At 35.3% G+C, this 27,800-nt stretch overlaps 1 protein-coding gene across 13 annotated transcripts in view; it reads right to left on the minus strand.

Annotated features, from left to right (window-relative positions):
- The window catches only part of C1GALT1 (core 1 synthase, glycoprotein-N-acetylgalactosamine 3-beta-galactosyltransferase 1), a 123,348-nt gene that overhangs the window by 17,288 nt on the left and 78,260 nt on the right, over window positions 1-27,800 (minus strand). For 12 of the 13 annotated variants that reach the window (XM_055272615.2, XM_055272614.2, XM_055272618.2 and 9 more), the window contains 3 exons: window positions 26,318-26,554; window positions 21,953-22,620; window positions 11,939-17,002 (listed from right to left, as the gene is read on the minus strand). In XM_055272615.2, the coding sequence (XP_055128590.1) occupies window positions 16,799-17,002; window positions 21,953-22,620; window positions 26,318-26,537 (1,092 nt within the window). In that variant the 5' untranslated portion in view covers window positions 26,538-26,554 and the 3' untranslated portion in view covers window positions 11,939-16,798. Of the gene's footprint in view, window positions 1-11,938; window positions 17,003-21,952; window positions 22,621-26,317; window positions 26,555-27,800 lie in introns of those variants that run through there. The other variant, XM_063637087.1, reaches the window with a different exon arrangement.

Raw genomic sequence — 27,800 nt, forward strand, 5'->3', positions numbered from 1 at the left:
TAGGACTTGAAGAGTAGAAGGAAAGTGAGGGAAGGGTTAATGACAGACTTCAAAAAAACCAAACCCTAGGTCAGGGCCTGGACTAAGCAACACTTCAAAGTTGCTTCTCCTCTCAAAGCAGTTTCTTCTGTCTGTGCTTCCCCTAGTTCCTCACCACACCCTCAGTCTAGCTAGTCCTCCCTTCATAATGACAGGTCAGAGGATCCTTACTGAAAGATACGGTGTTTATTCTCTGTGAGAGTAATATGTAATAGTAAGTGGGAGATTTCACTTAAGACCTGATTGGTGGGGATAGAGAAGGGGGCTGGTCTTTTTCCACTTCTCTAATGGTAATGTTTTCTCCCAACTCACTTGCATGTTTACAGCAAGCTTAAGTGTACAGCTAAATTTTACCCAATGGAAATTATGGGGATTGCAATATGCAATTTAAGTAACTCTTTAGTTACTTTGACCCAACTAAAATACTAAAGCAGAAAAAAAAAAAAGGGGGTGAACCAAGTTGCAGACCTCTTCCTGTAAGCAATGTAGTGAGGTAGAAAATGGGATCAATGTACTTGTTCCCTCAAGATGTATCTCCCTTCTCCATCCAAACTGTTGAACTAAATGAAGAGTGAGGTCCTTGAGGAATGAGTTTTTCCCCATTTTGTTAATGGGGGAGGCTAATATTCCTAAAAGATAACTCTTGACTGTTCTGACAACATTTTAGAGCTAACAGCAACTGTCCATGGCTCTAGAAGCCTGATTGTTACTTGTCAAATTGCTTCCGGTGTTCTTTCCCATATGAAAGAGGGGGGTGACTGACTGGCTATTAGTGCAATAGGGGATTTGATGTCTGTTTTACCACACCCCAGGCTCGTGGGTGTGATTTTGATTTATATTAAAACTGACAAAATGAATCAAATGTTTGCTGACCTTGTGTATACAGAATAGCTTGGGTTGGATCTTGAGAGAAATTACCTGTTGGAGTGGTGAAAGAGAAAGTTACCATGAACACTCCTGATTTTATTTTATTATTTATTTATTTATTTATTTATTTGAGACAGAGTCTCGCTCTGTCGCCCATGCTGGAGTGCAGTGGCGTGATCTCGGCTCACTGCAAGCTCCGCCACCCAGGTTTGTGACATTCTCCTGCCTCAGCCTCCTGAGTAACTGGGACTACAGGCGCCCGCCACCGCGCCCGGCTAATTTTTTTTTTTTTTTTTTCTGTATTTTTAGTAGAGATGGGGTTTCACCGTGTTAGCCAGGATGGTCTTGTTCTCCTGACCTCGTGATCTGCCCACCTTGGCCTCCCAAAGTGCTGGGATTACAAGCATGAGCCACCACGCCCGGCCAAACACTCCTGATTTTAATACATCATGCCATAGGATGAGGTTAATTTTTAGCTCCGTTGAGAGGAACCAACTACCACCCTGCTGCATAGTAGAGAGTCTGGAGAAAAACAGTGTCAGTTGAAACCTCTACTTTAATTTCATTAAAAAATAATTTCATTGATGCCAACAACTGTGCTTCTGGGTAAAGTCGCTGGTTCACATTTTCAGTTTCAATTTCCCTTGCTTCTCTTGCTTCAGTTTCAGAAGCAACAGGAAGTTTGGGTAAATCTGTATCATTTAGATGTGAAGAGGAAGAAAGAAAACCCTTCATAAACACATCCTGATGAGTATCAGAAAATTCTATGCAGAGACATGGAGTAATCAAAGAGCAAATTCAGAAAATATTCTCCAAGTTTAGTATTTGTGGACTACTGAATTATAAATTTATACGAATTAATACAGAGCAAAGGTCACATTAATATATTAAATCATGAATTTATATTATCTTGAGGTGATTGACCCTATGAGGTCACTTATAAATTGATTTTATGAGCACATAACAGTTTATCTCTTTCCACCCTCTAAGTCTGTATATTATTAACATACAGGAAGACTAGACTTGATGTGTTTCGAAACTTCAGATGCAGGTTAAGTTCCACCACTCAGTTCTGCTTCACTTGTTCTCACTCTGAGTCACTCAACCTCTGAACACGTTTTTCATTTGGTCAATTTATTTGAGCATTTGTCCAAGTAGGCTGAGTGGGTCTAAGTATAAGAAGACATGAAATAAAGAGCCTGACATGGAAGACTGTCAGACTTTCAGAGAAAAAAAGCACTGTTTACTTAAGAATCTCAGAAATAGCTGGTCATGTCTAAGTTAGGGTCCCGAAGAAAATACAGGTGATTTCACTTAGTATTTCCCCCATTCCTTTCCCCTTTCCATTTCCAAAATTTGGTATTTTGAAAAGGATGAAGATCGATTTCGAAGTAGCTTACATTAAAAAGGAACATAATAAGAGGAAATTGTAAAGTAACATTCTGTTAGGTTTCAAGGCTGATTCGTGTAACAAGCTGACCACAGCCCTAAGATATGCTTGAAACCTTTAGTGCAGGGAGACAAAATAGGAACAGGGCTGAGCCTGATGCAGCCTCATTTGGGTTTGGTTGTTGCTGCCCCACTTGTAAAAACAATATAGACTGCGAAATAGACAGTTGTCCCTCAGTATCCTTGGGGTACTGGTTCCAGGACCCCCTCAGATACCAAAATCCATGGATGTTTAAATCTCTTATATAAAATGGTATAGTATTTGCATATAACCTATGCTTATCCTCTTGCATACTTTAAATCATCTTTATAATACCTAATATGAATGCTATGGAAATAACAGTTATACTGTATTGTTTATATTTTTGTCGTATTATTTTTTATTGAATATTTTTGATCCACGATAGGCTGAATTCATGGATGTAGAACCCACAGATATGAAGGGCCTGATTGTACTAACTGATACCAGATCATTAGGCAATTTTCTTATTGGGGCTGCAAATCCAAAATCCAGACCACATTTCTCTGAGTAAAGGTGTAATTTCCACTGAAAAGACTAAATGTTTTCACTGTCAGTTTCCCAGGGAAGAGGTTGGTTCAGGAGGAATTTTGGGAGGAGGGTGTCCAGAGTGTTAGGTGAGGGGAAATCTTCCTCATTTCCTTTAGTGCAGATGTCAATTTGGCTCCAATTCTAAAGAAGTGCTGATAACTGAAGGTTCCTAGTGGGGTAGCTGAACTACCTTTGGTGACCTGGGAACAGATAGCAAAGAGGGCAGAGCACTAGCCTGGTAAGGGTGGAGAGGATTCCACTGGAGCTTGGCTGCTCTCATAAAGTACTATCTGGACCCTTTCTTTCATTATTCTGGAACAGTCAGGAAAGTCTGGTCTCTACTGTGGGCAACAAAGAGGAAAATAAGTCTTTTCCCCAGGGTCAAACAAGATGATAGAAGTCACACCAGCAGAAGATGGTAGTGCCCACTGAAGCAGCAAGTTAACTGGAGTCACTGTCCCTAGGAGGCAGCCCAGGAATGGGCAAGAGGGCAACCCATTTCTGGGTACACATGACACTGTACCCTGGGAACCGCTGAGGATCATGAGGGGAATATTTTAAGGGTAGCTATTTCTGCCAGTAATGCTGGAAAGGATTCATGGCATAATGCCAATGATATGTAGCAGAATCCACCACAGTGTCTGTACAAAATATTTAAGTAGGTAATTCATTCTGTCAGTTATTAAGTGTTATGAATCTGAAATCATTAAAACAATGTACTGCAGAGGAAATAGGCAGATAAGCAGACCAGAATACAGTTTATACACAAACCAATAATGAAATATCATGTGGTAATGGTGACTTAAAATAAATGTTGAAAGAAAGGATCGTCAAATAAAGTGTATTAACAAATGGGTAGCCATTTTCCTACCTTACTCCATGTAAGAAAATAAATTCTGGAGGGATCAAAAATATAACTACAAAAAAATGAAACTATGAAAGAAAGAGGAAAACATAAGCATATTATAAATAAACCTTGGTGTGAGCAAGACACACAATTCAATAGCCCTAAGGAAAGATTGATTAATTGGTTTGTGTGGGAAAAAAACAACTTAAGTACGAAATAATCATAACAGTTCTAATACATATAAACTAAGCCAATATTCAGAGTTTATAAAAATTTTTAAAAACCCTAGTAATTCAATATTAAAAACTGGCTAAGATGAAATGCAAATTACCAATGTATAAAAAAAACACTCAAACCTTAAGTACAAATCAACAATTATCAGATATTAATGCAGTGATAAAACTAGTAAGTTTAATAATGAAAAACTTTGGTAAAAGGGGCAGGAAAATATACTCACAAATGTTGAGTGGCAGTATAAGGTAGTACAGTTTAAGAGCGCAATTTGGCAGTATCTATGAATATTTAAATGCATACATTCTTTATCTTAGCAATTCCTTGCTAGGAACTTATCCTGTGGCTGTCATTTCACACAATCATTTCAAGGATGTTCAGTGCAGCAATAATTATAATAAAAGTATCCAACTCAATTATCAATAGAGGAATGGCTAAAAAATTATGGCACATCCATGCAGAGATCTAGGTAACTATTAAAAAGAATTATCTCTAAGTTATTAAACAGTAAGCAGAAAAGGGAAGGAGCAGAATGATGTGTTTAGTTTGGAAATGAGCACAGTTCTGTTATTTTCTGTTTATGGCTGGACAAAGGGACTGCTGGGTGGGGCTGTAGTAGATTATTGTTTTTCATTTTATATTCATTCTCTTTTACCAAATGCATATATTACCTTTGCATAAAAACTTAAAAAGATTTTTAACAGGAAAGACATTATCCTCAAACCATGCAGTAATGCCCAACTTGAATATATTTGTTCAAGATCTAAGGAAGGAAACTTCAGGGGTACTGGAGTTATTGAAAAATAAATCTAAAAACATGCCAATGAAAGAAAATGGCTCTGGGTCTCAGAAAAAATGGTACACTGACTGCACTTTTGGGAAAAAACTGGAACTCCAGAAGAATGAAGTTAACTGGGCTTTAGCAAATTTGTGAATATATCGACTCTTTCACATGAAGTTGTACCTGAGCCTTATTCTTTAAATCTAGTTCAAATGCCACAATTTCTTTGAAACTTCTCAGATCCCTAAACACTTAATATATAGTCCTGCTATAGTTCTTTGTAAATACCTCTATCATAGTCCTGAGGAGGCTATTTGTTCACTGGCATGTCAGCCCCCAACTCAAATGTGAGATCCTTCAGGCAAGCCTTAACCACAGGTTTCGTCCTCCTTTCTCTTCTATAGTTGACAAACCATGAGCCTGGTAAAAGTTTGTTGAATGGGTGATTTAATGACTGGAGGAAAAAAAAGAGCTGTTGCTTTTTTTGGATTTTAGGATAGAAAACTTGTAACTTGAAATGTAAATTAATTATTAACTCGACACAGTTTTCTCCTTACCAGTGTTAGGAACGATCCTACCTTTTTTTTGTCATCACAGACCACTTGTTGCTTCAGTAACCAAGAGCACTGAGATACACCAAGTGTCAGTGCTTTGGAATGTCTAATGGTCACTGTAGAGAAAAGGAACCTGAGCTCTCCTCCCTAACGACAAATAAACACAATCTTCTCCCCACACTTGAGGTTTTGTTCTTTTTCCGGACTATATTCTCCAATATAAATGTGAGGCTTTTTACCCGATGGTGTATGATATGTGGAGTTCAAATCAAGATTTTCTTAAGTAGAAAACCTGTTTAGGGGTCCCTCCATATCTATGAGAAAAGCATTTTGTTTAGAGGTCTCCTTAAAAATGAAACAGAAGAAAGTAGGGGGCATATGGAGAACTTTTCTTCATAGTGAAAGGATGCTCACCATTTATTTCCTTTTAATTGATACATAATGTACATATTTATGGGGGAGAGAGTAATATTTTGATACATACAATGTATAGTAATCGTATAGTAATCTTTTTAAACTTTTTTGTTGTAGAGATGGAGTCTTGTTGCCCAGGGTGGACTTGAACTCCTGAGCTTCAGCCTCCTGGGTAGCTAGCACAACAGGCATGCAGCACTACACGTGGCTTTGTTATTTAAAAAAAAAAAAAAAAAAAATCCTATTATGTCCCAGACACAATTGGAAACAAGACAGATATGATCTCTGATAACAGTGCCTGGCAACTATTAGGATCATGCCTAGGATCTATTTGCAAATGGTGGGAAAAGGCAGGGACCAAATATGTGAGTTCTATCTAGCAGTATAATGGGTCAAAGAAAAACAGAAAGAATGAATAAGACCTAGTATTTGATAGCACAATAGGGTGACTATAGTCAGTAATTTAATTGTATATTTAAAAATAACTAAAAGAGTATAAATTGGATTGTTTATAACACAAAGGATAAATATTTGAGGGGATGCATACTCCATTTTCCATGATGTGATTATTACTTATTGCATGGCTGTATCAAAGTGTCTCATGTACCCTATAAATATGTACACCTACTATGTACCCACAAAAAATTTTGTTAAAAAAAGTACATAGCTCAGGTTGTTCAGTGAAGATAAGAAATTGCATTTAGTACAAAGACCACTAACCTGGGGGTCAGGAAAATTGAGTTGCCACTTCTGGCATTATTTGTGTCATTTTTCTAAACTTTAACATCTCTAGATCTGTTTCTGAATCTTTCAAACGAGGTGTTAGAACATCTTTAAGCTCTAGAAATCAGTAGTCCCATATTTTTATGTGGGAAAGGGCTCAATGTCTTCTATTTCCATGAATAAGAGAGTAAGACTTAAGCCAGAACAGATCTAAGAAAGATGTGAAAATAATCTGACACAAGGCTTTGAGAATAAATAGTAACTTCTGAGTACTCTTCACCCTTGGAGTAGGAGAGAGGGATGCTAAGATGGGTCCACATGAGGCTGCTGGTCCTTTGTATGGGTCAACTATTTACCACTCTTTAAGATGGATACCTCCTTCATCTACCCTCATTATGAACTAGTTCAGCAGTCTTTATACCCTTGATTGAAGAAAGTAATTTCTTATGGCAAGATAAAAGAATCCAAATCAGCTTTGAGATCTTTCCAGCTCATGTGTGTACCTGCTTACCTCTACTGCTGCTTAAGAATGTCTGTGGACATTCTTCACCACTAGTTGTAAAAACCCTAGGGAGCCAGGGCCAACAGCTTTTTTTCCCCACTTTAGTTCTCTAAACTATGACAACATAAACATGATTTTTTAAAAGTTCAAAAAGGAAAACAGTGAATTATTGAATTTCTTTCCAATCCTAGTACCCTTCCCCAAAGGTACTGCCAACAGTTTTTATATATTCATACATTTATAAGTTAAATCATATTTATCCTTATTTGACATCATATCTATGTTTGGTCTTAATTCTGTCATCTTTCTATTTTAAATTCCCGCTTTAGCTTTCTTATACGGCCTGTGTTATCTTTAATTTTGTGTTTTCATTTTAAAAGTTATCAGGCTTAGAGTTTTGGTGATTACCTTCATTAACTATTCAGAATATATTACATCCCTATTTCTTGATATATTATCAATTTTACAAAATTTCTATTCTGAAAAGTAAAACCAATTAGGGCATGTATATATTACCTCTTACCTTGTCTTTGATATTCTATTTTCTAACTTGTTAATCATCTTTTCTATATCAAGATTTATAACATTTCAATATGCTTCTATAGTCTTATTTAAATAATTCTATAACTACATAGCTAAATAATTAACCACCATCAGTCCTGTCTCAATGTTTGTCCATTCATCTCTTTAGATGGGCTTCATCATCTAGATTTTTCAAGAAGTGTCCACCCTGACTCTTTCAATTTACCCTTACATTTGAAATCACTTGGCTTCTTCCTCCCCCAAGAATCTGGTAGACTTTGTTTCACTCTGCTTTAGCACTCAATGTTGCCACAGAGAAGCCTAAGTCCAGTCTGTTCTTCCTCTCTCCATCTCCCCCTCCCAAAGAAATCACTTAATTTTGTTGCTGCTAAGATGACAACCCCCTCTCCCTGCTCCCAGGACAATTTGCAGATTTTGGCCAGATCAAGAGCAACTGTATTTTTTTAAAATTATAATGTTAAAATTAGCATTTGTTACACGATCTCACTTTTATAAAACCATTTCTATCTATTTAGCTTACTATCCAATTTATATTTATGCATTAATTGGACCTACTTTGGGGGATGGTGGGGTTTGGGGTCCTTTTAAAATTTTTGTCTTTGAAATGGCCATCTTTAATGAATGTTTAAGTTTTTTTTAAAATAATGGAGCTTATCACTTTTTTTATGGAAAGATGACTTATTTAGTAAAAGTTGGTAGTAAATACACAAGATATAATGATGAATACTTTTTTGTAAGTTTTGAAGAAAAACTAACACAAAAGAAAAATGTTAAATGTTTAAAAAGAGGAAACAATTTCTCAAACACCTCCTCTTGATTCTGACAATTTGGATGGGTTAATGGGCTTATGTCATAGAAATGGCATTCCCCCGCCCCGCCCCAGTATCAGGATACTTCATAAACTTTAACAAGAAGAATAAGCCAGAAGTTTTCTTAGCAATATGAATTAAGAGTATAAAAGCCATTGAATGATGTGGATGGAAGTTTTTACACGGTTACGGCTGCATATGGAAATGAAACGATTTAAATGGCCCCTTTCAAGAAGAGTCTCTTGCTTCACACTCTATTCTTTCTTCTATGTAACATCTGGTACTTTCAGTTCCTCTTTTTTGTAAAGTGCTGGAGGTTAACAAAATACAGTAGTTCCCCCTTAACCATGGGGGGATACATACCGAGATCCCCAGTAGATGCCTGAAACGGTGGATAGTAGAGTCCATCCACCAGGACTGTAATAAGAATTAAATGGGATAATGCAATGTAAAACAATTAGCACATTGCCTGAGAGTATAACTCCACTGCACACAACTACTTTTTTGGGTACTTTGCTTCTAATAGAAGGTGAGTTCCTTGACAGCCACAAATATAATTTGCCATTTTATCCCTATTATCTAGCTCAATACTTTTAGTAGGCACTCAAATGTTGGTTAAATGATTTGGAGCTAAATTTGTCTGGAGTTTAGGTAAGGAATAGCAATTATTTAAAAAGGGGATACATGCTAGAGTCAGGCTGTGGAAGGTCACATAATCTGAGGTTATATTCATTTTATTCAATAGGTCATAGTGACCATTTTTAAGATGTGAGAGAGGACTGCCTTAATACTGAACACTGAAATCTTTTATCTATAAAGGTTAAGTTTTTCTCCCCACTGGTTTCCAGGTATTTAAGCACCCATATTTTCACTGAGTAGGTTCTAGAAGGAAACATTTCCTTACGAAAGAGGAAACTGCAGGATAATGCGGGCATCAATTCTCTGAGTGCTATCTCTTCTTTCAGCAACTTCTAGGCTGGTGAGAGGGAACTGAGGTTCACAAAAGATACATAATTTTTAAAAAAGTCTTAAACATATCCATTTTGATAGAAAATAGAGGTAGCCGGGCATGGTGGCTCATGCATATAATCCCAACACTCTGGGAGGCCAAACTGTTTAAAGACCAGCCTGGGCAACACAGTAAGACCCTGTCCCTACTTAAAAAAAAAAAAAAAGAATGGGGGCAATAAAAAGTCTTAAGAAACTAAAGACTTGCTGCTGCCAATTAGAAGAAAAAGAAAGGGTAAAAGAAAAAAACATGGAAGGAGAGATGAGTAGGAGAAGGTTCCAAGAGCTATAAATTCAAAGGCCAAAAAAAGAGAGAAATTCAGTCAGGCAAGTAGGTTTGTAAAAATTACTTTAAAAATCAGGAATTCTCTCTGTGGCCAATTATTCTAAACACATATTTACCTTCATTTCATCAAATAAACCGCTTATTACATAAACCTAATCAACATGAAAATGCAGTAGTTTTAATACTTCAATTACATTAAAAATCCAGTTATTAAAATATAATAACCATCCTTTTTCTTTCTGTCTCTGACATATACACACCCACACTCACCTACCCACACCCCACCAAAAAGTATAAAAACAAGGAAGACAGTCATGTGTAGAACTAAAGGAAAAGTTGAATATTACTTCTCTTCTAAACCTATGTTCTGGATTTTATCACCACCTTTCCACAATCTAACAATTAGACAAGAAAATTAATGAGAATGAACTGTTAGAGTTATAGAAGGGGAGACAATGCAGTTTAGGTAGTTCTATGAAAAAAAAATTGAAGCTTATGAAAGTCAAAGCCTGATTAGTTGTAAAAATGAAGACACTGTTCCCAAATTAGTTCTATGACAGCACATCATTCAGCAGTTCTAGAAATGAAGAAGTACTGTTAATCTTTCACTGGGCATTCATTAGAAAAGCCAAAGAGCCTAAGTTCTAGGATTGAATCTCATTTTTTAAAAAATGAGTATTTTGTTATTTCAAAGTAAGCTGTTGTATTCAACTACACTATATAGGGGCAATATATAAGAAAGTATATAACGCCTTGGACAAATTTTCAGTCCTGGAGAAAAGCAATATTGATAACAATACAAGAAACACCAGCACATTTGGTAGAAGAAATGCAACACGAAGAAATGCAACACAGAGACAGTTTTAAGTTCTAGGCAGCAATACAAAATGCGTTCATTAGTAATAAACTCATGGCAAAACAAAGTTCACTTCTGTTTTACTAATACAGATGTATCTGGAGAGTGCCAATGTTGCCGAACTTATTCAACTTTAGTTAAATGTTCATTCATTCTTAACCACTAAAAAAATTTCCCTTGAACAATAAATACTGTCAGCATTATTAGACTTTAAGACAAAAATTATGTTGAGCTCTGCAGAGTACTTCCCTTTAACAAGGAGATAAATTCAGCAAGAATCTTCTTGTATCCTTTCCAGTACTATGAAGTCATACCTTTGGAAAACTTAAAATAGATTTAATGGTATATATTTAGGTAAATATATCTCTTTTCCAATGACTTAACAATTATCAGTACAGCTAGTTGGAAAATATTTAGCTGTCTGAATATGTTAAATTATACAACTCTACCACTAAAGTAGTATGAAGTGGTATTTATCTCCTCAGCTTTTCTAAAGCTGTCTAATCCAAATAACAGTGTGTATGCATGCTTGCGTGTGCACACACACATGCTACTAAAGAACATACTAGGTAGCAGATTACTGAAAAATCAAGACATACAGGCTAGACTCAAGGGCCTTATGGAATTTGTAACTGTTTGCCTAGGAAGAGATAAAACACTAGGTCTGTTTTTATACATATCCTGAAACTCTCAGACAAATCTATCAATAGACCTGAGCTCTGGATGAAGTATGCCTAAAAACACAAAAGTTTTTTAGCCTATAGTTTACATTTCAGTAAGCCTTCACATATACCCACAGCATGATTAAGCAAGGGTGGAAACTTTTTTTTTTAAACACATAGTTGGAGCAAATAATTTCATAGATAAAAGTAACTTCTGAAGTATATAAAATGTCTGTTATTCAACATTCAAGTCTCTGCTCAAATGTTACTTCCTAGTCTTCCTTAATACCCCCATCCAGAAAATTGTTCTGATATTTTTATTTTCCTAATGCCAATCTCTGAAATACTTTGTTCATTCATCTACTAGCTTATTTTCTAACTCTAGAATTAAGACATCCTGTATGTCTTGCTCACCACTGTATTTCTAGCAGATGCCTGGCATAAGTATTTGTTGAATAAACTAATTTCTCAGTGTATGAGACAGATCAAACTATACCAAGGAGCACAGAAGCAATCTCTCTCTAAATATATGAGATTCTCTCCCCTCCTCCGCCCCCACCCATCTAGACACACTTACCTGGACTACAGTGTTTCTAATTTTTTTTACAGTACATTATTCTCAGTCAGAGGTGGAATTTTTTTTGCTTTAAAGTAAATAATATATATTGCAGTAAAACTTACGTAAGCCTATTCAAACTAAATAGCTTTGATGGGAAAACAATTTTAAACTTTTGGAAAAATAACCCCAAACTACCCATAAAAGACAACATTTATCTCACAACTTTTATATTGGTTAAAAATAATCAGATGAAACAACTTTGAACATGGCAATTTATTTTATGCATTATTTAAATCCGCTGTTTAAAAATGTTCAAAAGGCACTTCAAGAAACATTTAAAAATACATTTTTCTGACTTAATGGTGATCACTTAAAATAAGCAAGTCACCAGACATTTTTAAACCATTCATAACACCATTACCTTAAATAATTTTTAAATTCCAAAACACCAACATTCACTATGTAGTACAACACACTGCTTAGCAGTAAGATTAGTTTCCCTCTAATAACGTACTTCATATAGATTATTAATTTGCAGGGCCCTGCAAAGTTATTAATATAAACTGAAAACTAGAGAGGTAAGGGAGTTGAGATAGAGCAAAATTCAACTCTAAAACTTTAAAGTTGGTTTCTCTAAAGAGAATTTGTAAAATTCCTTATTCTAGCCCGCATTAAAGTTTTCATTTCAAATCTTATATATAAACACATTTTTTAAACTATCACAGGTTGTCTCCCAGATTGCTTCAGTATGCTTCTGTCAGGCCTACTATAAAGTAGAAAAATAAAGAAAATGACTTTTGTTTTTTGTTGTTTTTGGGAAAAGGGTGAGTGAAAGAATCCAAATAACGTTACTTCCTTTAATAATTGTAGATGTAGAATTAATTTAAAATTATAGATTTTCAAGTAGGCAGAGCCAGCAGGCATTATTCTTAGACTTTTACTTTCAATTTCATAGGGAACCCTAGTTAGTAGGTTTAAAATGATCAATTAAGTAATAAAAATTCTAATCACTATTAACAGCCAAATTAACCCTGTGAAGGCAGCATTTAAGAGTAACTAGAAAATGGAAGTTAGTAATAAAGCAAATAAAGAAGGGCAATAAACACCAGGCAGAAACTGTCAAAGAATTATAGTCTAATGACCTGAAAATTTAAATGGCAAATAAAATGCTAGATATAATTTAATCAAGGGATTCTTTCAGGTACAACAGTGCATCAACCTGGTAATAACTATAGTTTGACAGTCTCAAAGAAGTGAAAAATTAATACTCAAGAAAATTGTGAAAATAACCAGTTAGCAAATTTACTGCTCAAATCCAACTCCATATTCAAAAAATATTAACGGCCGATTTCAGTGATTTATTTTCATACCTCATTACAGTAAGAAAAACTCCTCTGAAATTTATATTTGAAAGCAAACTGGGACAAAAGTCTGTTTTATCTATGAACTTTCCACTAGAAAATACAAGCATACCATTATTAGAGAACATAAGACATCAAAAGCCTTATGTTTTGAAACCATACTAAAATCATTTACCAAATAACAGAGATCTTAATCTAAAAGATAATGAATACATCATCATCATGAAATCTGGTTTTATGTGCTCTATGAAGTACTTGGAGAATTGCTTTTTTGTTTTTCTTTTGCTTTATTAGGTCACACAAAACAATGAATTAGCAGAAAAATGTATGTTATAAAATAGCATTTACTACTTCAATTTAATTTTTTTTACTAACAATTATGGACCTTTTTGATGACACTTATGTATGCTTTTAATAAATTATATACTTATTAGTACTTAATGAACCCTTCCTGCCTCAATATAAAATTACTAAACTTGGAGAATTACAGATTTTAATGTGGGCCCTGATGTTAATCACTTTGGAGAAGCTAAAAATTTGACCAAAATGAATGATCCAATGATCCTTTAAGTTATCTTTATTTTATATTTAATATAGTGTGATCCTAGACTACACTGATTTAAAACATGCTTTTTGAAAAATGTCTTGGTAATGGGGCAGTAATCTTCAGTGTGTTTCAAACACTATCTGCACCAAAATCATGTAGGTTGTTGGGTATTGGTTCTCAAACTAGGATAAGAAAGACACCTGCAGAGTTTGCTTGAACACAACTGCTAGCCCCTGCCCCTGCCCCTAGAGTATCTGATTTAGTAGATCTGAGATGGGGCCCTGAGAAAGGCTGCATTTCCACCAAGTTCCCAGGTGATGTTAATGCTGTTTGTTGGGACCACACTTTTGACAATCACTGCCCTAGGGTATCTGGTAAGAATGCATACTCTTGGGCCCCATGCTTAAATTAGAATTTCTGAGATTGGGGTCTTCATATCTGCATTTAACAACAAACATCCTGGGCAAGTGTGAGAACCACAGTTTAAGAATCACTGTGACAATTTGGCTCGGTTAATTTGACTATTACTGGCCAATGTATCAGGTATCACATATCATATATATAAAAACGGAAATAATGCTAAATGAATAGCCCCAAGCCTGATACGGTTCAAATGAACACACAGCGTTTGAATATAAATCCTACCTCTGTTACTTACTAGCTTTTTGACAGTGACAAAGTTACTTTAATTCTCTGAGTCTCAGTTTCCTTATCTATAATATGGGAATAACACCCAAATTTTGAGGATTAACACTATTATACACAGATTATCTAAGCACAGTACCTAGCATACAGTTGGCACTTGATAAATACTAGCTATTATTTATTTATTTCCTTCAGTATCTGGTCAAAGCAAATTTTTCATTCACTTAAATGCAGTATTTACACTCCAAGGTAACAGAATAATAATACAATCTTCTATTTATTGCTCCCTATTCTGGGACAGACAATGTTCTAAGAACCTTACATTTATTTAATCCTCATAAAAATCCTGTGAGGTAGGTAGTATTATCATCCCTAATTTACAGATGAGGAAATTGAGACACAGAGAGATTAAGTAAAATTGCTCAAGGTTACAAAAACAGTAAGTGTTGGAGCAAGAATTTAAACCCAAGCAAGTCTGACTCTAGAGCCCAGTATTCATCACCACATTCATTTCCTATGAGCAAATCTTAAGGTTTTTGGATATTTATAGTAAACCATTTATACTTCTAGTCAAGTAACACATATGAAAATTCATGTCCATACCATGGTGAAGAGTTGTTCAAAGAATAAAATGAATGCCTTGAAATTCTGGCAGATGATACTACCATGATAATAGGTAAAAACTGGTGCATGTTTTCACTATGTGGACAGAGTAGTCCATGGTTAGCCAATGAAATGAACGTCCTCTCAAATATACCATTCAAAGAGGTCATGATTTTGACATGTTTTGGCACAATAAACAGAAATTACTTAGCCAGGCGCTGTGACTCACACTGGTAATCCCAGCACTTTGGGAGGCCGAGGCGGGTGGATCACCCGAGGTCAGGAGTTCAAGACTAGCCTGGCCAACACGGCAAAACCCTGTCTCTACTAAAAATATGAAAACTGGCGGGGCCTGGTGGCACGTGCCTGTAATCCCAGCTACTCGGGAGGCTGAGGCAGGAGAATCACACCACCGCACTCCAGCCTCAGGGATAGAGTGAGACGGTCTCCGAAAAAAGAAATTACCTAGCTAAATAGCAGAGTCAGTGGCATGACAGCCATGTAAAATTGGCAAAATGATAAACATAAGGGAAATGTAAATATTTTGTACCATAAAAATAATCTCATAGAAAGTCTGTAAAATATTCTGCTATGACACACTCAGTTCTGCTAAAGATAATAAAAATAAAAAATTTCTTTCCTTTCAGAAACTCTTTAAACAGAGTCACTAAAAATAGAATGAAACATTTGTGAATGTTTTTGATGACAGCCTTGACTAGGTATTTTGGGTTGTTAGAATTATCCATTAGCAAAACAATTATCCCAAAATAGCATCAACCTTCAGACTGTTATTTATAAATTATGTATCTACTCTTTCAATACATAACATTTTTGTTTAAGCACTCTGCATTTTCTATTGTTTTTAATTCTCATCAAAATCTTGCATTCTAATCTTAACACTGTAACTAATAGCCACCTCAGATCCTATAAATTAATTTTAAAACTCTGCTTTAAACAAGTTATGAAAGGCACAAACAAGTTCTCATCCCAACAGGATGAGAATGAAATAAACCATAACTATGTAGGTTGGAAAGAGTTTAAAATAATCAATTTAAAATGTCACTTAGTAATTCCTGAGAGTGGCACTGTTATAAGAAAAGCATCCTGAAATAGCATTAAATTTATTATTACCCATAATTAACAATGGGTAAATTTGGGAACAAATATGTAAAATACATGTTTACAGAATGCTATGAACGGTTTGAGTAAATTAATGTTAATAGTGGAGAATGGTATTCAAGAGTGGCTGAACATATTTAGAAAAGAGACAACAGAGATTGCGTAAAAGATTACTAATTAGAATCAAGTATATAATATAGTCAAGGCCCATGATAATTTTAAAGTGTGGTTTTATTAATGCACTTCAGGTTAAGTGCCAGTCTTATTTTAGCTTTTTCTGGAAGAAATACTACCAATTATAAATAATCACAGCAACATTTTCATTAGACAAAAACTCCGTGTGTGTGTGTGTGTGTGTGTGGGGCGGGGGGGATCTCTTATATCATACTGCAAATATAAACTCAATTCTTGAGCTGTATTAACAACACTGAGCAACAATATTTCTTTCTAAAATTTTCTTTAAGGCAGATCTGTTTATTACTAACATGGTGCAGTGTAGTTTTAGTAAATTTAACTATTTTAGTTTCTCAGTGACAGTAATACAGATGGTCAGAAAACAGGCAACAAAATCTCTTTTCTAGTTCCACTACCTGGCCACCATTTAAAAAACACAAGTTCTTCATATATATAGATAGATTTATATATTACTGTATCAAAACACATTTTAACAGACTTCACAGCTCATTTAAAGCTTCAGTTTATAGTCATTCATGTGAAAGGTTTCTATAAGGAATGTTCACTTAGAATTCCTCACTGGGATTCCAGTGTTCTATGTCAGAAATGCAGAAGTCCTTTTTCAGTGCAATGCTAGACATTTTACCTTTGTTCATTCATGATTTTCTTTCAAGGGTTTCCTAACTTCACTTTTGTAACTTCATTTTTGTTTGCTTGACTAATTTCCTTTAGTATATCTTCAGGTAAGGTAGGTTGATATCTGTATAAATAACCATATGGACGAAGATGATAAACGAGGTATTCTAACTCATACATAGTTGTAGAATCAACATAGTGAAAAGAAACTGCAAGATCAGAACAGCAACCAGGACCCTAAAAAAGTAGTGGAAACAGGCATGGTTAATAAACAGCACATTGCTAGCATACAGTATTTACATATCTATAAATTATAGGACAAGCTAATTTTAAAAGAATACAAACATTAAAGATGGCAAGGTAAAGCAGAGGAACCTAATGTACTAGACCTGTGGAAGAAATCAATAGTTTACTTAGACATCCTAATGATTTAAAACCAATCGAAATTGGTGAAACCAAGTGAAATTGTGGAAAGTATTTTTAACTGAAACAATATTCTCTCACACTCTTTAGCGGACAAAATTATTGAGATTTCTTCAAATCAAAGGAGCAGTTATACAAGGACAAATCTCCTTCTCCAACATCTGCTTTCTCTTCCTAATTTTCTCACTGTAATTTTTTGTGTGGCTCAGACTCGGAAACATACCTCTAGGGCATTCAGTGACTACAAAGCTTTGCCCATTAGGTGTCTACAACCCAATACACTTCATCTATATATGTATCAACCCAAACAGTACAGTATTTCAGACAAAGCTCTCAAGCTAGACTTGGGTTTGAACCCAAATTTTGTGGGCTAGTATATGACCTTGAGTAAGTTATTTAATCTCTATAAGCTTCAATTTCCACATCTGTAAAAGGTGGTTGTTTAAAGGAGACAATGTGTATAAAATGCTTGACAATACCCTTTGCTTAAAATAAATGCTCAATAAATGTTAGCTATTATTGACTGAAAAATCTCATCAGGTGGCCCTCAGGTAGGTCAGATTTAAACCTTGGTCCAGTTATGTAATTCATAAATTCCTAATAGGGTTGGTATGAGAACAAAGTTTAAAATAAAACAACAACAATACAATGAATAAGAAAGCAACAAAATTAGGAACACAGAAAAACATGAATTAAGCGTCAACCTAGAGTCAGAATTGGTATCTGGAGAATGTTGGTGTCATCCAGGTGACTCCAACAAAACTTCAGGCTCCATCTGACATCTTTGTAAAGAATGAGGGAGATAGTCTGGCAAGTTCCAAGAGAAGATTCATATTGATTGAATATTTAATAAATCTAATAATTTATGTTTGGAAGTATGTAGCCTACAGTGTAGTAAAAATTATCAAACTGTCCACTGCATTTTATCTGCTGTTATCTCTAAACTTTCCTTTGAAACACACACCGGATATGTGGATTCTTAGACAACCTACTCTTGCACCTTTAGGAAATATCAGAATAATAGCAAATAGGAAAAATAACCAGATAAGTCAACTTGTGATTATCTAAACTAGCTCTGTCCAACAGATATGTGAGCCATATACTAGCCACATTAAAAATGTAAAAAAAAAAAAAAAAAAAAAAAGTGAAATTAATTTCATTTTATTTAACTGAAAAATTTCATCATATTGATTTAACATGCAATAGTTTTACAATGATTAATGAAGCCATTCTTGAAATCAGGTGTGTATTTACAGCATATCTCAATTTGGACTAGCCACATTTCAAGTGCTCAATAACCACATGTACTTAGTGGCTACTATACTGTCCAGTGCATATTAAACTTAAGGACTAGACCAGTAATAGTTTTAAACTGCTGACCTCTGGAAGCAATTTTTATATTCTCTAAAATAATTAATATTTTTGATAAGATTTACTGCATTAATTATGTTACTCTTATTTATTTATATTTTACTGGATGGCCAGGATTCTGTTAAGCATTTATGCAATAAAAGACAATAAAAGAAAAAAGCTATAATTATTAGAAAACAAGAGCTAGCAGACAATTACAGTTACCCAAAAAACTCAAGAATCTCAAGTGAAGAATCATCAGAAATAGAGAATTCGGTTACAAAGCCAGATTTTAAAGATGCTTAAAAATAAAACCAAACAAATAAGTTTTCATATATATATATATATATCAGTAAAAAGGTAAGTCTTTAAAAGCCCAAGTAGAACAGCAACAAAAATATTGCATACCTATGGAAATAGTTTATAAAATTTGACCAAAGGACCTAAAAGGCAACTTAAAACAAATCCTGGGCAAAGATGTTATTGTCCCTAAATTAATGAGTTTGTATGCAAAGATAAAGAAATGAGTTGCCAAAACACTTAGAAAAAAAGAAGAGTTAATTTGCCCTTAGAATAATAACTTAAAACTACTGTAAAGCTACAAGGTTCAAAACAATACGGTGCTGGGCCAAAATCAAATTAGAACAGTGGCATAGAACTGAAATCCCACATTTAGATCCTACTATAAGTAAGGTTATAGTGTATGATAAAGGGGATATTTTAAATCAGTAATGAGTTAAAAAATGGTAGTAGAATAATTAGTTAACAATTTAAAAAAATCAGGAGCTCTCTACCTCAATTATGTACTAATATGTTTCAGACAGAATAATGTAAATAAGACTGAAGAATAAAATAAATCATATTTGACCATTTCTGACCTACAGAAGTCAATTTTTCATGTAGAGAGAGAGATATATATATATGTAAACAATTACACATATATTTTCAATCTACCATATTAAGACTCACTGCAACTTCTCTGGTGAAAAGTCATTACTGAGAAGGTGGAGTGGGTAGGGAAAACTGCTTAAGAGTCAGTGCTGAACAAGAAGTTTAGGAATGTAACTCTTTCATGAATTAGAATATCTTTTACCCTGACTTGCTGGATAAAAATTTTCTGTATTTTCAGTAATTAGTATATAGAAAAAAAAGTATGTATAAGATTTAAACTCATTTAGGGGGAAGAAAACTTATTAAATGATGGATGGATAATAACAGAATTTTAGTTTCGTGTTGGGTTTATGTAAGAATCTCCTGATGGAGAACAATGTCAGATTGATGGGTCAATTTTGGTACTCTGAATTCTGATTCTGTTTTATGGTCTTCAACATAATTTGATAAATTTTTATAGAAATAACAAATTTGCCATCCATTTAATAAACCACTACAGTGTAAATAAAGGATGCATTATATTTATTTTGTTCATGTAAAGCATATTGTGAGGTATACTTTATTTGTAAATAGGAATTGTAGGCTATTTTACTGTTTACAAAATAGTAAGGCTATTTTACTGTTTGGAAGGAAGGCTATTTTACTGTTTACAAAATAATGACAATTATGATGTCCCTTTGCTACTATTGTATGTGTATCCAACATCAGATACTCTTAGTAAGATCTTATATGTATTTGGATGTATTTGCTACATGTTTATATTCTTGAATTTGGGTAAATTTTTTATATGGGAAAAGGATACAGAATTAAGAAAGGAAAAGATCAAGTCATCTTGGAATGGTCAGAATATATTAAGAAAAGTTTACATCAAAAAAGCATCCAAAGTAGTACTCTCACTAAAATAGTCTGTTTTTCTATCAAAAGTTTCCTTTTAAAGCTGATTACCTAAAGCTTGGGTCAGATGTTCTAGGCCAGGGTCTCTGAACCATGGTACTACTGACATTTTGGGCTAGAGTAATTCTTTGTTGTAGGACTGTCCTGTGCATTTTAGGATGTTTAGCATTTAGTAGCTTTATAATGTAGTGGGTTTCTACCCATCAGATGCCAGTAGCAGCCTCTTAGCTGTAACAACCAAAAATGTCTCCAGACCTTGCCAAATGTCCTCTGGGGGCAAAATTGCCCTGGGTTGAGAATCACTGTTCCAGATGATGATTTGAAAGCATTGCCTTATGAAGATGACAGTAGTAGCATGAACTGTATTATTTATATGTTAGGTCCAGAGAAAAGAAGGTATAGAGAACAACTAATGACTTGCCTAAAGGCATTATTAGTAACAGAATTGAGTCTAAAAGCTAGGTTTCATGATTCTTGGTCTCATTCAGTTATTCACTGAAGCAATGCTTATAATAGTGAACACGGCAGACATATAATTAACACTGATAAATCTCAATGTTGTGTGAAAAGGGCAAGTTGTAGAAAGATACTTATTTAAAAATCTGAAAAACAATACTATATATTATTAATGGATACATAAACATGTAGGAAAAATATAAAAATTCATGGTAATGAGTAATATTACATTCAGTGGTTATGACAGTGGTTAACTCCAGGGAAGGAGATTGGAGAGGGTACACACGCCTCAACTATAGCATTTTTTTTCTTTAAAAAACTCTGAAACAAATGTGGCAAAAGATTAAGATTTGGTAAAGATGGGGGATAAGTACAATTTATATTCTGAAATATTTGTACAACTGGAATACTTCATAAAATAATGCACTTTAGATAAAATTCTCAGGAATGTGAGCCAAGGCTTATTAAATGCTTACTGTGTGAAGGGCTGTACTATGTTGTAATGACAACAACTAAATAAGACAGGTACATTATGTCCATCTTACAAATGAGGAAACTGAAGCTCAGATGTCATCCAAGGCTCCTGTCCATCCAAGGTCGTTTGGCTATTAAGTGAGAGAGCAGGATTTGACTCTAGGTCTTTCTGAACCTGCATTAAGTCCTCCTGATAACTAGAAGGCTCTTTACCCAGATCTTCACACAGCTTGCTCTCTAATAGCACTCAGGTTTCTGCTCAAAAGTCACCTCTTTGAGAGGCCTTCTTAATCACCCAAACCAGAGGACTCCGTCCCACTCTGGGTCACTCTCCATCCCCTTACTTGGCTTATTTTTCTTCAGGGCACTTACTAAAATCCTATTTTATCTTTATAAGTCTGCCTGTTTACTGTATATCTCCTCATCCAGAATGTAAGGTTCACGAGAACTGGAACTTGGCTGTGATTTACTTCTACATTCGCAGTGCCTGGCATATAACAGCACCAATAGATATTTGCTAAGTGACTACTGCTGATGTCCCTGTTCTCATCTATTTTGTTATACTGCCACTCTATTTAAAAAGACTAAGAAAGAGTCCTCGTTATTGGTACTAAAGAAACATACACATATTAACACGTTATTATCAACAAAATTCAGTCAGTCCAAGTATTAACATAGTAATAAAATTTGTAAACTTACCTCTACAGGAGGATAATAGTTGTAATTCCAGTACCAAAACGTTCTAGGTAGATAACCTTTAATTAAATGGTGTTCTGGCACAAAGGGATGAAAAGTTTCTTTTCCAATGGTATCTCTGGAATCTCCTGCTTCTACATTCATAATTTCCATGCATCTCCCCAGTGCTAAGTCTTCAATGGAGGAACTATGTGTACACTTGTCTGTTTTAAATGCTTCAACAAATCTTTTCAAGGCTTCTTTGCTTAGTACATATCCTGCTCCTCCACTCATGTAGCCCTGCTTTACATAAGGCTTAAATCTTCTCCCAAAGTAAATGGGTTCTTCAGGGTCGTATTTTGAAAGAAGCCACCTCAAATTGTCTAGTATGACATATGTGTCATCATCTGCTTTCAAAAACCAATCAGCATCTTCTAAATAATGTTCATGAACATACTGAAAAGCTTTAATTGTTTTCCAGTATAGTTGATCTCTGCCTTCTTTGGTTTTCAATCCCACAGCAGGGAAGTCTTTATTTTCTTCTGAACTCATAAACAACACTTTGTTACAACGCTGGGCCCATGTAGCTTTGACGTGTTTGGCCTTTTTCTCTAGGTTTTGAGGGCCGGTCATAACCCAGCAAAGAATTTTAACTTTCTGATAGAGGTTTTCAGCAATGTCTGTGTTCTCATCTATTAAACAAAACATTTTAAAAAGTTATTTACATAGATGTAAAATCCACATATTAATAAATTATACTGAAGAAAGCATTTTCCTAATCTCAAAGGCCCTCCTATTTATCCCTCTATTAGTGATTTAGCCAAAGGAAAGCAAAACTCATCCTAATGTGAACTGACACTCTGATTTATTGGTTTCATGTCAGTGTTATCCAGGACATCACTGGAGCTAATAAGAGTTGACATTATAATCTAAATTTTTCTCAAACTGTAGTTTACTGATTAAAAGCAGCATCACCTGGGAGCTTGTTAGAAATGCATAATCTTAGGCCCCAACCCAGACCTACTGAATCGGAATCAGCATTTTAATAAGTTCTCCTGGTGCTTCATAGGCATGCTAAATGCTGCCTTAAATAGTCTCCGCTTGGTGCTTCATAAAAGAAAGCAGCCAATTTTTAATAGATTACTGACAGAAATTTCTCACTGCTGTGAATGAGTTTCTGAAGAGCAGGAAAGATATGTTGCTGAAGTGGCAGTTCATTTTTGAAGTTCATAAGAATCCACTATTAAGAATTTCTACAAGTACCCTGAGGTGGTAAAAGTTCAAAGCACAGGAGTTGAGATTACTTTCTGATAGTAACATACCTCATTCCAAAATGTAAATCCACCAATCAAAAATAGAAGAGAACAGTGGTAGACATGGGAATTCCAAGATTGTCTAGAGCAGTGCTCTTTAAACTACTGGTTTGCAAAGAAATAAGGAGCTTATACCAGAATAGAAAGCAACACATTACTTTGAAAAAGGCCTACTATCATAACCAACCAATCAAAATGTCCACTTAACTAAGCAGTGAGCTTAAAACTGATTTACATCCTAGTGTAACCTCATTATCTTGTGCAGACAAACAGTTTACGAACTGTCAGGCCAGGATCGCATTTTGAGTAGCACTGGTATAGAGGAGGAGCTCAATGATGAGATTCTAGATGAGTACTTCTCAAGCTATCTGTGGTGAAAGGCCAATTTTTATTTCTAATAGAGGTCTACACTGTGTAAATAGGATAAAAATGAATTATAAGAAAAATAAAACTAAAATATAAAACAAGCCCTAAATTTTTATTTTTAGCTTCAGACAAAATTACTCCAATTACAATAAAAGTTTCTGCTTACTCCCAAATAAGCAGACATTCTTTAGTTATAGGACCAGAATGAGTCTATGAACTGACTTTCAGTAGCAATGTTCTGGGCAGTATCCTGACGAAGCATGTGCTTAAAATTAAGGTCAAACAGTAAGTTACAGAAGCTTAGTCCTATGAGAAATTAACAATGGAGGCATAATATACTAGTTAAGCAACTGAGAGGGAATAATGGGAAAAGCTGGGTGGAACATAAAAATATTCTCATGTCCCGGCTGGGCACAGTGGCTCATGCCTGTAATCCCAGCACTTTGGGAGGTTGAGGCAGGTAGATCACGAGATCAGGAGTTTGAGACCAGCCTGGCCAACATGGTGAAACCCTGTCTCTACTAAAAAAAAAAATACAAAAAAATAGCCAAGCATAGTGGTGGGCGCCTGTAATCACAGCTACTTGGGAGGCTGAGGCAGAAGAATCGCTTGAACCTGGGAGGCGGAGATTGCAGTGAGCCGAGATCCCACCACTGCACTCCAGCCCAGGCGACAGAGCGAGACATCTCAAAAAAAAAAAAAAGGAAAAAAAAATTATCATGTCCCTCTGAGTATCAATTCACAATCCAAAAGGACAATAGCAGACAAAATCACCCTACTTTCAGTCGGAAAGCATAGACATCTCATATCCTTGAGGGGCCCAATCTCTTGGCTATACAAATATACCAAACCCTGAATGGATAGAAACAGTGAATGCAGGAATCCCCAATCTGTTTCATTCAGGCAAGACAGGTTTGTCCACTGCTGAACTTGATAAATAATTTTTCATTCACTAATTACTTTGTACTGGGCATGGGCTGGCATAGAAGATGAAAAAAATGAGTAAGACACATTTCCTGCTGCAGAGGAATTCAGTCCATTCAGGGAGCCTGAGCCTGACATACAAACCAATAATTGCTAAATACTAAGAGATGTTATTATCGAGGTATGAACAAAGAATTCAATGTGCTGAAGGAAAAGAAAGTAGTGGCTAATAAATCCTACAGAGCAGTATATAGGGACCTGGGTAGAACAAAGAGAAAAGATTAAAAAATAAAGAGATAATACAGAAAATAGTTATAAGTTCACCAAAAGGAATGGTGAAGTTTGGTTGAGTGCAGGTACACGGGTATAGCTGAAGGCCTGAATCAGAAATGCACTGTGGACTGAGAGGAAAAGAGATGAAAAATGGTAAAGAAGTAGCATTGTTAGAATGTACTGACAAATCAAATTGGCTAGCATGTGAAGGCAAGCACCTACCGTGATTTCTTAATTTCTGGCACAGACAGATGGTAATGAGCTATATAAAAGAAAGAATAGAGGAGGAAGAGCAACTTCTAGGAGTAGGAAGGAAAAGGAGACTCAATTTACACATGCTGAGTCTGAAGGGAATAGACAAACTTTTAGCATCCCCACATTTTGTAGGCCACTGAGCTGGACAAGTATGTATCTAATACACGTGCCTGTAGTGAGGCCTAGTACGGCCTACTATTAGTAGGGAACTCTGGCTCCAATCGATCATCTAAAGACATGTAGCTATGCTACAGAGCAAATACACAGTGACCAAACTGTTCTGTAAGAACACAGAGCACTTTCTCAGAGCTGAATTACTATTACATAAACAATCACAAAACGTGACATACTTTCTAATAGTATGTATATGTTTGCTAGTTGATAAAATGGAACCAGGCTTTGAAATCTCACCCTTCAACCTCTGCTTGAGAGGTGGTGAAGAAGTAATTTACTACTGAGAAGAGAAGAGAAACAACTCTGAATAGTGGACCCTCTGCATCCCAGAATTCCAAATGTTTTCAAGCTACTTATATTATTTCCTGTCAAACCGTATTTTGCAGAGATCTTAGTATCGTGTTAATGTCTTCTCACAATGTCTGGAACTGGGCTAAAGACAGTAAGAAATAGATGGAAATTAAAATTATGAGGGTTGATGACGTCACACAGACAAACAGCTAAAGGACAGAAACTTGGAGATAACCAACACTTAAGGGACACATAAATAACTCAACCGAGAAAATCTGGTTAGAGGTAGGAGGCTAGGAGAAAACGAAGTCTTTAGAACGCATCCTTGGTTTTTAACTTCCTTGTTCTTTGTGCCTCTTGAGGAAAAAAAAGATTAGTTATATTAACTAATTATAAAAATAAAAATTGAAACTTATATATACCTCAAGTTTCTCTAGGAAAAGAAGACTTAAGCAAAAGCTATGACCAAAACAAACAACAAAAACCAAAGACACACATATAACAAAACTGGACCTAGAAAAACATTTTCAGAAACAAATCAAATCTGAATAGTTATGCCCTTCCCCAAATCATGGGTTCTGAACTATTTCTACTTAAAAACTAATTCAAAATTAATATGTTATTCCCTAAATAAATCTGAGTTTTAGCAATTCCCTTCTCTTGAGGCAAACCAAGAATTATTTTTAATATCTGGAATATATAGCCCATTTTAATTAACAGACATAGACAGGGATATGACAAAATTTAGACTAAAATACTGCTTATGTTTACTCCTTAATAAAGTAAACCATACCTTTATGTTGGCTAGAATCTGCATTGAAGTTCATTTGTCCTTCTAGATGATTCTGTCCATTATCATCTGAATGCCTCGCATGAGGATCATTATGAAGAACATTAGGCTGGGTATCACCCTGTTCTCCCAACAAAATACTAAATAGCTGAGAACATAAAAGAAATCCTATTGCTGATCCACAGAGGAAGGTTAAAAAATTCAGCCAGGATTTAGAGGCCATTTCCCGAAAGTGTATTTCTGTAAGAACAAAAATTAGCAGGATGTTATAAAATCAAAGCTAGATACATAACTGGAGTAAAAATTCTGGTAACATTTAGCTATAATGGAAAGTTAATTTCTAACAGTATTTAGCTATTTATTATCTATGAGTTTACCCCTCTATTTGCTGCTAAAACAGCACACTATGGAAAATCCATAAAAAGATTAATTAGTAGGACAGTCATAGTTGGGGTGGGGTATGGATAAGTACATCAGTATTGCACACAGAATTTCCTATTCTTCCCACCAGGATCCTTTGTGGATCCAGGACTACCTGTCATGTTGTTTTTCTTTGCTGTTAACTCTGAGTACTGAAGTCTACTTCTTTTTCTTTGGTAGCAACCACCACCCATTCTCCAACCCAAAAGTTAGCAAACCCTTTCTGTAAAGAATTAGAAATAAAATATTTTGGGCTTTTTGGGTCTCATGTGGTCTCTGTTGCATCTTCTTCTTAAACAATCCTTTACAAATGTAAAAAACATTTGTAGCTTGTGGAGGACTAGGGTCAGCACAGTTTGGGGACCCATGGACCAAAGCTGGCCTGCCACTTGTTTTTGTAAATAGAGTTTTACTTGAACACACCCATGCCCATTCATTTATATATTGACTATGGCTACTTTTGCCCTAAAACAGCAGAGTGAATAGCTACAATAGAGGCAATATGTCTCTCAAAACCTTACCTAGCCGTTTATAGAAAAAGTTTGCTGGCTAGGCACAGTGGCTCATGCCTGTAATCCCAGCACTCTGGGAGGCTGAGGCAGGTGGATCACTTGAAGTCAGGAGTTTGAGACCAGCCTGGACAACATGGTAAAAAATTAGCTGGGCATGGTGGCATGTGCCTGTAGTCCCAGCTACTTGGGAAGCTGAGGTGGGAGAATCAGTTGAACTCAGAAGGCGGAGGTCGCAGTGTGCCAAGACTGCACCACTGCACTCCAGCCTTGGCTAAAGAGTGAAACTCTGTCTCAGAAAAAAAAAAAGAAAAAGTTTGCTGACCTCTGCTCTATACTGCAAGATCTAGATCTTGGATGGAATCTATAATATTAACGAGATTAAGTAGGGTACCTGGGACACAGATGCCTGTTGAACTGCCCCACAACCAAACATAAAGGCCCTTTTTAAGCTTTTGTTAACAATTACTACATGGTGAAGTTATAAATTTCTATTAAATTCCTTTTAAGATTGGTCTTGACTCTAATTTCCTATTCCTCAAGATAATTAAAAAAAG

The sequence above is a fragment of the Symphalangus syndactylus genome, chromosome 3, assembly GCF_028878055.3.
Source record: "Symphalangus syndactylus isolate Jambi chromosome 3, NHGRI_mSymSyn1-v2.1_pri, whole genome shotgun sequence".
NCBI classification, from domain to species: domain Eukaryota; kingdom Metazoa; phylum Chordata; class Mammalia; order Primates; family Hylobatidae; genus Symphalangus; species Symphalangus syndactylus.